Source organism: Blastocystis hominis (assembly GCF_000151665.1).
Source record: "Blastocystis hominis, Singapore isolate B (sub-type 7) whole genome shotgun sequence assembly, scaffold_15".
Classification (NCBI taxonomy): Eukaryota; class Bigyra; order Opalinata; family Blastocystidae; genus Blastocystis; species Blastocystis hominis.
The window spans coordinates 410,010-422,509 of NW_013171822.1; the positions used below are offsets into that span (position 1 = coordinate 410,010).

Genomic DNA, 12,500 nt, shown 5'->3' on the forward strand with positions numbered 1-12,500 from the left:
AAGTATATTCTCTCTATATTAGCCCTTCTGATGGGGCGCCTAGAATAAAAAAATAAAGTTAAAAAGCTGTACGTCTATTTCAAAATAGGATAAGAAACAATTCCATCTTCCATTCCTTCTACGGAGTAATGAAAGCCATGAAATGACATTCTACATAGTGGAACTACTTGAAATACTATTATGGAAAAGAATTGGACCATTAAAAACTAAATGGTCAAATAACCTTAATCCCTTTATTAAGTCGTATTGCTAAGAGACTTGGTTGAAAATAGAAGGAATAGCATACAATAAGACAAAAATTGTGAAAGAAAAGCATGATATAATGGTCACAAGTGTAAAACGCTTGTCTAGATGTCAGTTCCCCAAAAAATATGGCTAAAGAAGCGAAGAATTAATATGGGTCTCACTATTAATAAGAATCACCGGTGAAATGCGAACTATAATAGGAACCTAAATGATTGCATAATCAAATATAATATTTTGATAGAAGGCTTATAAACGATCATAGCTGTTCGAGAGTGAATGTTCAAGGCAGAAATGCGAAACAATCAGAACACGCCAATAATACACATCTAGCATTATATGTATTGATACATACAAAATTATACATCATTATCTCTTTTTTAAGCCAGACCACAAAAAATGTCCGCGTAGATTCTTGAATATAACGTTAGGCTGCATGCTTCTCTTCAGTAAATGTAAAAAGCGATACCGCGTACGAAATTGTTATTATCAGGAAATACCGTACCCTAAGAAAAACCAACTATACTAGGCAAGGGGCCAAGTTCTATATTTCCAGGGATCATACCGTAATTATGTAAATTAGATGTAATAATATAGCATTAAGGAAACGAACCTCTGTAAAATTTTGCCTTGATTTATGGAAAAATGTACTCTTAATGCATCATTTTATTAAAAGGATGAATTGCATTCAATCCATTCTCATTTTCTTGATAGTATCTCAAGTACTGTATGCTTTGTCAACGAATTCCTGTACGGAAAAAGATATGAGAGAGTACCTAAAAGAGTATAAGTCAAAAGGCGATGAGCCACTTGATGACTATATATCGTAAATACAAATATATAATATGATACATAGGAAGCATTTAAGTGATTGGCAACAATCTTGTGAGGACATCCAGAAAAAGGCTCCCTACAGAAAATACCCTATGAATTTCTCCATTCTATCTGATTTTAGTGACGAAGACCTGGAAAAAATGATGGATCTTGGAGTGAAGTATTCTGGAGAAGGTTCCTATGCTGAGCCTGAGAGTACTCCTGCACCCTCCTGGCCAAACGAGTATGTTGTTGGTCGTGATTTGTGCGAGGGAACTGAAAAGTATTCTGTCTCGAACTCGGACTCCACTTCATGGGCCAGTGCTTTGGTTCTTGCTGCTGAAGCTGCTTTGCGAAAAGAGGAACGTGATGCACACTTTTCTTTGCCCTATGTGTTGAAGTGTTTGAAGGAAAGTCAGGAAGTTGAGTTCAATGAAGTTTCTCCATCAGATATGATAGAGTTTGTTAGAGAGAAGGGTTTGATGACTGAAAACGATGCCAATCAGATTTCAGAAGAAGATCTTTGTACTGCTGATGTGAACAAGTTCTATTTTGAAGTGACGAAGAACGATATTCCGAACAAGAGCGGATTGATGAACTTTGTTGCTGAGGGAGATCCTGTGATTGTGCTGATGGCTCTAGACCTGGTTCGAATGAAGACTGTGAACGATGTAACAGGCGATGACATTTACACGGGAGCTACGGATGAACCTTCTTTGTACGGTGTGATGAAGGGATTCGATGAAAAGAAATGGACCGTGACTTTCAACGTAGTGCCTTGCGAGAATATCGAGATGAATCTCCCTGTCGTGGATAGCGATACGAATGCGAACTATGCTGGAATTGCTGGATATGCGATGTCGATCAAGTTTGCGTCGGGACCAATCGATAGTCTTCCCACGATTACCCCCACGGCCGAAGGTCCGACCTCGGAGGTTCCTACTACTCAGGTTCCTACCACTCAGGTTCCTACTACCCAAACTCCTACCACTCAAGCTCCTACTACTCAAGCTCCTACCACTCAAGCTCCTACTACTCAAGCTCCTACTACCCAGGTTCCTACCACTCAGGCTCCTACTACCCAGGCTCCTACCACTCAGGCTCCTACTACCCAGGCTCCTACCACTCAGGCTCCTACTACCCAGGCTCCTACCACTCAGGCTCCTACCACTCAAACTCCTACTACCCAGGTTCCTACCACTCAGGCTCCTACTGTTCCAGGAAAGTTACTAATTCAAATAGTGCGTACTTGTGGAACTACGGCTCCTGAGGAGGAATCGTTTGCTATATTTGAAGGAGAAGATTATCTGTCGTCGGAACCAATATATAGTGTAACAGGCTGTGTAACGGGCACTGAAGAAATCTGGATTAATCCAGTTTTGCACACTATTCTGTTAAAGGACAGTGGATCGAATGGCTGGGATTCAGGTTCGAAAGTTGAGCTGTATTATATGGGTGCTTCGTTTTTGTTTACGATGAGTTCGGATGCTGAATATACCTCAACATTCAATTTTGGACCGACTCCTACAGAAGGTCCTAAGGAAATTGTAGTGGATGACAGCATTGGCTCAATCGACAACATTCCAAAAGATGTAACTAAGCTGACATTCAAGGAAGGTTCTTTCAACAATGTAACGTTTGTTGTGCTCGATTTCCCTTATTTGAAAATCCTGATATTCGAGAATAACACATTTATGAATACCCAGTATATTGAGATAAATGCACCTGTTCTGGAAGAGTTAATAATTGGTGAGAATTGCTTCTCTGGACTGGCTACTACTCGAAGATTGCTGGATGTATCTGGAAAATTAGTACTCAACACTCCTGCATTGAAAAAAGTGGTTGTTGGTACTAATTCCATGCAAAACATTAGCATTGTGGTACTGACTCAAGTGAGTGTCGATATTCAATTTGTTCTGAGTATGAATGCGATGAACAATGTGATTAAAATCGAGTACAGAGTGGAGATATCCATTGAAATCGTAATTAGGATAAAAACGACCATTGAAAACAATGAAGGCCATGAAGGACCTGTCGATGTTGAACCTGTTAACCCTCCTACTACTCAAGCGCCTACTACTCAGGTTCCCACCACTCAAGCACCTACACCCACTCCTACACCTACTCCTACTCCAACTCCTACTCCTACTCCTGAACCTTGGTTCCCCATCTATGATCCTTTCATTCTCGGAGATAACTGCAATTATGCAACTCCTGATACTTGTGTACAAGATATCATTTCTGAAACCAATGTTACTGCATTGTATTTGGCAATTCGTGATGCTTATCCTACGAAAGCTTTAGCTCATACTCGTGTAATTGCTCTTTCTGGAGTTGATAAAATCAATATTGAATTATGGATTGATTCTCTGGGTAAACAAGTATGGAATCCTGCTCCTATCGATTTATACATTTTACCCGATCCTATTAGAGGTCGAATTATTAGTACTGAACTTGCTATACTTCATTTGAAATTGGTTCAATTCACACGTCCTCGTATTCTCTATATTGGTGATGGAACATTATATCGTGAAGGATTCTTAGAACTATTGAAGGATATGAATGATAACAAAGATAAGGGTTGGTTTGTAAATTTGGAAGAATTCTATGTTGTGAAGAACTACATTGCTGCATATGATTATTATATAGAATCGCAGCGTCCTGGTTATGCTGCTAATCTTACTAGAGATATTGTTGATATTCTATATAACATGTGTACAAATAAAGTCTATTTCCCAAAATTGCAATACATAAATCTGAATATGAATGGATACAATTTGCAGGGAGCTGCTGGATTCTCTGAGGAATTGAAAAATGCTTGTCCTTCTGTAACTGGTGTTATAATTGAAGCTGGAGATGCTATGGCAATATCTCCTGTATTCTGTCTGGATGAACAATATTTCCAGCCTCAAACAATGACTCGAACTTACTATTATGATATGAATGATGCTAAAGATGCTGCTCAATGTCGTTTCAATTGGAATTGGGAAGTGACTGGCATGTTCAACAATGATATAACTGGACCATATCCTTTGCCTACTACTCCGAATTGTCCTGGATATGAAACCACAACCCCAATACCTGTCACTCAAGCACCTACAAGTCCAGTTCCAACAATGCCTCTAACTACGCCTACTCCTACTCCTGAACCTTGGTTCCCCATCTATGATCCTTTCATTCTCGGAGATAACTGCAATTATGCAACTCCTGATACTTGTGTACAAGATATCATTTCTGAAACCAATGTTACTGCATTGTATTTGGCAATTCGTGATGCTTATCCTACGAAAGCTTTAGCTCATACTCGTGTAATTGCTCTTTCTGGAGTTGATAAAATCAATATTGAATTATGGATTGATTCTCTGGGTAAACAAGCATGGAATCCTGCTCCTATCGATTTATACATTTTACCCGATCCTATTAGAGGTCGAACTATTAGTACTGAACTTGCTATACTTCATTTGAAATTGGTTCAATTCACACGTCCTCGTATTCTCTATATTGGTGATGGAACATTATATCGTGAAGGATTCTTAGAACTATTGAAGGATTTGAAAAGAGGCAAGTATATGGGTTGGTTTGTAAATTTGGAAGAATTCTATGTTGTGAAGAACTACATTTCTACCTATGATATTTTTACAGAATTTATGTATCCTGGTTATGCTGTTGATTTAACAAATCAAATTGTGTCTCATTTGAATGACATGTGTACAGATAAAACGAATTTCCCAAAATTGCGATATATAAATCTGAATATGAATGGATACAACTTGTTAGGAGCTGCTAATTTTGCCCAGGAATTGAAAAATGCTTGTTCTCCTGAAACTGGTGTTATAATTGAAGCTGCTGAGATGTTGGTGAAATATCCTGTATTCTGTGTGGATGACTATTCTTTCCAGTCTCAAATAATGACTCGAACTTACTATTATGATATGAATGATGAGAAAGATGCTGCTCAATGTCGTTTCAATTGGAATTGGGAAGTGACTGGAATGTTCAACAATGATATAACTGGACCATATCCTTTGCCTACTACTCCGAATTGTCCTTGGATATGAACCTAACATTTTATGGCCAGTATTCCGTTAAATAGATATTCGTTCATAAAATAATTCCTGGAGGTTCTTTTTTGTTCAATACATTGGTATGTAACTCCATTTTGAGCACAAAGAAAAGTGCAATATATTCTAAAATGTTAGGGTTAACAAACAAACAAACAAATTATTGACCTGCGGGAGATCTTGAGCGAGCCGTTGACCGCCTGTTACGTCCGTACCTTCCGGCCTTGGACTTCTTCCCACTAGATGACATCCTGGGTCTGCTTGCTATCCCTTTATGCCACATACCGTATAGAGTGAGCCGTTCATAGTAAGTTCTTTGCAAGAATCTTGCTAGTTCCTCACAACCAACCAGCTCGCCTTCATCACCAAAAGACTTTCCATGACCAATACATGGTGTCTGGATTTTCTCACAATCCTTCCTTCCTTCCCAAGGTTTTCCGAATCATTACATTCCCCAGACGAGGTACACAAAGAGAACCAATTCCATGTCCTCTCCTGTAGTAGTCGTAGACGCTTTCGGTTCGACGGGTCCAAGACAGTCCTCCTACTGTCAGTCCATCTTGATCTTGTCCTCGTTCCAGTCTTGTCCTTGTTCAAAGTCTTGTCCGAAGATAAATCCTTGTCCTTGTCTGAGCACTTGGCCGCGATCTTGAAAAACTCGTCGATTCCAGATTGTATATTCTTCTTTTTACCCGGTACCTGTGGCAAAGAGGTCACCTTAACCGGCGCCAAAAAGCTAGTTGGTGGGTGTGATAGCGACTCAACTAACTTACTTTTCCCTCTTAGGTACGCCCCCAGGCGTCGAAACTCTCCCGCTCTCTACTTGATCTCCCCTTGCAGGTCCAACACTAAGATCCGACTTTGTCCCTCCGCGTCTCGGACTTGTGTCCTTCTCTAGCGCTCGTGTCAACCTACTAGCTGCCTCTGAGTCGTTCGGACTATCGGGCAGAGGTAGAGCATCCCTCTTCACAGACTTCCTTTTCACTCCCTGTATTTCTGCTTTGTGGGTCGACACATCATCCAATCCGAGAACCATCCGGATCAGGGAAAGGCTCCACGTCACACTCCTCACCCAACGTGAGCCTCTCTCTGATCCTTCGGACCAAAGCCAATCTTTCATATATCTCCGGCATTTGAAGAGGAAGTGCTCTAGGGTCTCCCTCTCGCACTCTCCACAGCAAGGACACTTACACCCTTCTGGCCCTTCTAGCTTAGGGTAGCGCGTCTCCACACAACACCAGCTCCCACAGCGCATTTCCAGGATTACCTGACACCCTCTAGCCAACTCCGGATGCCTGAACCACAAGTCCAGGTAGCGCCGGTTGATGGCTCGTCCTCTTGTCAAGTACGTCCTCAGAAACTGCGCAGTGCTCTCCTGCAGCTGGCGTATCCAAAGGCGTGGAATCATCCTCCGTACCAGATCTCTGGCCGAAAAAGGATTTCCGTTTCGTGGCTCTCCACCCCACATCTCGAATGCCATCTGGACATGGCACTTCCGCCTCTCATCTAGCCACCGCGCCGGAACCTCCTTACCGCATGCCAGGTGATCATCGATGATCCCTCTACCTACCGTCTGCAGCACTTCCTGTGCTATCCTCTCCGTCGTCTTCAGGTAGGTGTTCTTCGTTGACCACCATTCCAGCCTACTCTCTATGAGATCGCCCAACGTGCGACTCAACCACCTCCCCTTCCACATGCATCGCAATCGCTTTGATACCAGAATAGGATACACCGGAGGCATATCCAACTCCAGTTCCAACGATGGAATGCATGCAGAAAACTTCCCGGTGGCTTGTAGGATGTAATTGAGACCTTTGTTTAGCACTGATTGTACACTCCTTGCCTCATCCTTGTTTCCGCCCCATACTTCTGCTCCATAGAGCCCGGATGTCAGCACTACACTCTGAAGTACTTTGACTCTTAACTGTGCCGGAATTCTGTAGTTGCATAGGAATCGCTTTTGGCTACCTAGGAGCATCTCCATCCTCCCAATTCTCGCCCACATCATCTCTTTCCTGTCCAGTTTGGGGGTGATCTTCACTCCTAAGTAGGTATATTCCTCAACTACCGCTATCGGTTCTCCTTGGAGAATCCATTCTCTTCCTACATAGTTTGCGTTCTTCTCGGCAGTACCAAATAGCATCACACCACATTTGGCATGCCCCACAGACATCTCCCATGTATTCGCCCACTCCGAGACATGATCCAGCAACTTCTGCAATCTGTCTGCCGTCCTCGCAAATACCACGATGTCATCCGCAAACATCAAACCCTCAACCTTGGGTTCCCAAGAGAATAGTCTCTTCTTCGGTTTAGGGAGGATATCGTTAATGAAGATCGAGAACAATATCGGAGATAGTGGACAGCCTTGACGTAGACCTCTCTCTAAGGGTACTTTCGGGGATCGCAATTGACCCACTCGTACGCTTATGTAAGATCGGTCATACAGGGTTCGGATAAAATTGTACGTTTTACCCGATATCCCGTAAGCTCGTAACTTATACAACAGTGCTTCATGGGGGACCGTATCGTACGCCTTCTTAAAATCGATAAAGCATGCAAATGCCTGCAACTCGTCTTCCGGCAGCCTTATCCGATTTTTCACCGCTCGCGCTTCGATAGTCCATCGTTGTATAATCTCGATCAAAGCTCCGACCTGCCCTACACACTCCTGTTCTGGACGGAAACCCGCCTGGGCATCCGACAGGAAGTGCTCCTTCTCAAAGACGGAGCTGATACGACAAGCTATCACTGCCGCCACGATCTTCACGCACACAGGCATCAAACTGATACCTCTGTAATTGTTCATGTCCGTCAAATCTCCCTTTTTCGGTACCGAAACTACCGTAGAAGTCATCAAGTCCTCTGGTATGTTCCCATGGAAGATGGCATTCAGTACTCTCAGCAATATGTACGCTAGTCCTCGATCCCCTCGAGGCCACTTATTTCGCGTTATTGCCTTGTATACTTCTCCTGGAATACCATCTATACCCGAGGCCTTCCCGTTTGCCATCGTCTTCACTACTTCTCGAACCTCCTTCCAGGATATGTCTTTATTCCAGTACTCTTCGCTCCCGCACATACCCTGGTTTTGAGGCTTGTTCACCTCAAACTTCTCCCAGTATCCGAGATCCTTGCTATGGCCATTTCCTTTTGACCCTAGCTTCCTGTAGTGTTCAGCCCACAAATCAGCCACTTCGTGCTCGTCGGTACACAGCCTACCACTTGCAGGATCCTTTATCACCATCGCCTTCCTGCTCTTCTCCTCGTTCAGCTGTTTCGTGAGAAATTGAGACAGTCTGCGGCTATCATTCCGGAGTTGGGATTCTATACCGCTATGAATCGCACGTATCTTCTCTTCTTCCTTGTACTGCTTTATGGCTCTCTGGCACTTCTTCATCAGGGCTCTCTCTTCCTGCGATAGTTCCTCTCCTCTGTGTCTCTTCTTCAGTAAATTCCGTCTCTTCTCCGCCAATCTCTTTATCTTCCTCGGAAACGGCTTCTTTACTCTTTTACCAGGTTTGGGCGCTCGGACCATTCCTTTCTGCTCCAGCGAGTCTTTCAATTCCACTAGGAATCGAGACACAGCCTCGCTACTCTCGCCCTCTATCAACCCCTGGTACCGGCTGATGTCAAACTTGGAGTCATCCAAATCATCCTCCAAGCGTCGGAGTACTGCAAATCGGTTCACACTTTTGTACACCGGACCTGAAGTCTTCTGCACAAAGCTCAGAGTTGCAGATAATCCATTATGATCTGAGATTTTCGAATCCACTACCGAGACTTGGCTACACTTTGCTTTCCCTCCAGTCGAATGTAAAATATAGTCGATAACGCTTACAATCCTTCCTCTCTTGAAGGTTACTTCTCCTCTCCCCATTGGAGCTACCTCCACGGGGATCTGCTGGCCTCGAATCCAGTTCTTCACCTCCGAGGGAGTCATGTTGAAGTCTCCCATTACCACTAACTAAATTCACATTCTTCCTATCTCCCGCGTAACCCATTATCTTCTTCTTCAGATCTTCTTTCACCACTTCCTTCTTCCCCCCAGCATTCGCTGTAGGGATGTACACGTTGCAGATCACAAGCTTCTTCTCGCCTCGGCCACACCGAATCCAGATCATATTCTCTGTGATCTCGAGCACCTCGGGAAACATGTCTCTCTGAACGATCGTCGCTATTCCCAGGTTTCCTTTCACCAGCTTCTTCGGCCGGTGTTCGAAAACCACACAGCCCGGAACTTTCCAAACTTCATCACGTTCCGTCCGTTTCGTCTCCTGTAGCGCCAATACGATCGCACCCACCTCATTCATGTAGTTCAGGATTTCGATCTTCTTCTTCTTCACTGTCCCTACATTATGGGTTGCCACGCCGTACACCAGTCTCCTGTCAAATTGGTATTTCTTCCCCTTTGGTCGCCGGGGATTCTGGAGAAACACTCTCACTCGGAATCCCATATGGTTCCCAAGCACCGAGAAAGGGGTCACAAACTTATCGTTCGTGATTCCCTTCCCAGTCACTTTGAAGAAGCGCTCTTGGCCAATTTTGCGGAGAATTGTCACTCGGACATCCTGCACTATCGATTCCAGTTCGCACACTTCCACCAACCGGTATATCAACTTATACACCAGTTTCACGTTGCCCTCTAGCAATCCATAGATTCTCAGGTGTTCGCCCTTCCTGGGTTCACACACTACTTCCTGCGTCGTATCCGAGTCTTTACGGCCTTCCTCATTTCCTTTCTCTTCCTTCTTCGGTTTTCCTCTTCTACCTCGTCTCGACTTCTTCTTATTCTTCTTCTCTTCTTCCATCTCCGCTACCGTCTCCTTTGCCTTCTTAATGGCTGCCTCTAGATAGCGGTCGTCTTCCAGCGAGGTATTCTCTACCGATATCTCCTTCTTCTTCGCATCTTGCTCTTCCTTCACAGATATCTGCTTCTCTGATTCTTTCTCAGGCTCTGCCAAAAGTTCCTCTTTGCTCGGACCTTCGTTTCTTACCTCCCTCTCCCCTTCCACACATTCCTTCTGGGGAGGAACTACCAAACCATCCGCATCGATGTTTATCCGGTAAGACTCCACAAGTCCGCGGTCTTCCATAGACCAAACCTCAGGACCTTCCGAACCTTCTCGCCATCTCTCAATCTCCTCCTTCTTCTCTACATCACTCTCAGGTTCGCTTTCCTCTGCCTGCGGTAAAGCACTTCCTCTCGGGCACTCGGACCATTATATCCTCGTCCCAACTTTGGCTTCGCCTGTGCCACTTCACTTCAGGTCTGTGTACTTCGTCTCCTCTGTTGTGCAATACTTTACTCTCTCCCTCTCTACCGAGGGTCTTCATCGTCCTCTCTTCTTGCAAGGGTTTCTCCTCCTCCTCCTCCTCACTCTCATCTCGATCCACCTGGACATTCACTTTCACAGGTGTGACCACTCTGCAGTGTGAATTGAGGTTAGTATCTCGTCTCGGTGAATGTTCTCGCGTTGAGGCGTTACTATAGTGAGATCTCTCACTCTCGGGGCTCGAGGGTCTCCAGCCACCCAGAGGGCTGCTCTTCCTTTCCTCCACCTCAAGCCATCCATCAACACTATCCGTCACCGAGTTCTCCATCGTGGAGTCACTCCAATATCCATTCTCGTTTTCATCCATCAAGACTTCCAGGTACTCTTCTTTCGACCAATCCATGGGTGTCGTAGAAGGAGAGGACACTTCACTGCTACTCTCCTCTTCCTCCTTCCTGTCCCAATTCTGCCTTCCTTCCTCTGAGTACCTCCTTGTCTCTTCCTCTTTAGGATATTCTTCGACCTCCCTTCCTTCGATACTCTCCTCACTCCATATCCTTCCGGGATTCTCTTGCTCCTTTGTTTCCATGGGGTGTTCCTTGGGTCCCGCTAGACACGTCTTCTCTACCGGGATATGCCCCACTTCCGTTTCTTTTTCCTTGGACATAGGTTTGTCACTCTTCGCATCACAGCTTTCTTCTATCGGGTCTGACGGTCTCACTGGCACCTCCATTCTCTCAAGCACCTGGGGCGACTCTGTTTTCTGGGGTCCATTGGGCACCTTGGTTCCCTTGGTTCCCTTCGGCTCCTGTAGCCGTACTCTTTGAACCCTCTCTTCGGTCGTCCCTCGTGCTTCCTCTCGGTTCTTCTCTTCCTTCACGGTGCTATCGTCTCCCTTTCTCTCTGTCTGTGATTTCTTCTCCGATGCCTTCGCTTCTAGCTCAACCTCCTTCATTCTCGCCTCTTGCTTCTTTCTTCTTTCTTCTTCTTTCTTGGCTTCCAGAATTGGTTTCAGCTTCTTGTACTCTTCTCTAGCCACTCTTATTCTATATGGTACTGTACCTCGCCTCCTTCTCTCTGTCTTGGCTGGTACCATATCTCCTCCAAAAGTGGACATTTCCAACGAATTCGAGTACTCCCATCGCATCCTGCAACTCTTTGAACCCTGTCCTCTCTCTTCCCAAAGATAAGAGAAAGCAGAAAAATCAGTGTTTAATTTCCCAGATGGGAAGGCAAATATACTGTCGGAACGAATTGGGCTCAATTTACTACAAATCCATCCCTCATCCACCAAATCAAGTGGTGTATCCAAATTCGCATTCTTATCCGACATTTCAGAATGGACCTTCTTATACGGCGGGACATTCTTCTGTTGGACCGTATTCGTCCTCTCTGATGAATCGCACTCTCGCTTCCTCTCATTATCACTACACAAAAACTTCAAGTCTTCTTTGTCACCGCTGGATTGCGTATTCATCGTCTTCTTCCCACTCATACTTAAGCTGGCTTCATTCATATTCGCACACGATTCTTCTTTCACAGCCGCTTTAATACTATACATTCCTGTCGAATTTGAGTTTCCCAATTTCTTCTTTGCATTCTCTTTCTTATTTCCTCTCCACCACAGAAAGTTGAAAAAATCGAAAAATCGTTTACTACACATAGGGAGAATCAACATTTTGCTCCAAACAACTTACCATCAATATACTGCTCTTGCTCTCGCTCTCTTTCCTTCTTCTTGACTTCCTCACAGGGCAGCTCACAATCCTTCTTCTCTTCCAACAAACTCGACTCTTCCTTTGTTGAAGGCGAAACCTCTTTTGGTTCAATCGGCTTGACCTCTTCTTCTAAACGCATTCTTTTACTCTCCGTGTGTCGCAACACCACTTCTTCCTTTTCACTTCCAAGTCTCTTCACACGGTTCTCACTATTCTTCTCTTGCGTTTTTATCGGAGTTTTGCCGTGGTTGGGAGATTTCGTAACAGTCCTTCTTGATTTTGATTTTTGATTTCTAGAATGCTTCTTCACGATCGTCTTCTTCTTCTTCATTTCTGTATTCATTGGGATTATCTCAGCCTGTTTTCTCTCACTGTCCTCTCTCAACTTC

General features: G+C 44.3%; 1 protein-coding gene; it reads left to right on the forward strand.

Annotated features, from left to right (window-relative positions):
• Nucleotides 1–1,913: 1,913 nt before the first annotated feature.
• On the forward strand, nucleotides 1,914–5,178 carry GSBLH_T00002036001 (uncharacterized protein; the record flags this gene model as incomplete). XM_013040548.1 has 1 exon in its annotated part: nucleotides 1,914–5,178. The coding sequence occupies one exon, from the start codon at nucleotides 1,914–1,916 to the stop codon at nucleotides 5,112–5,114; it is 3,201 nt and encodes a 1,066-aa protein (XP_012896002.1). The 3' UTR covers nucleotides 5,115–5,178.
• Nucleotides 5,179–12,500: the final 7,322 nt, after the last annotated feature.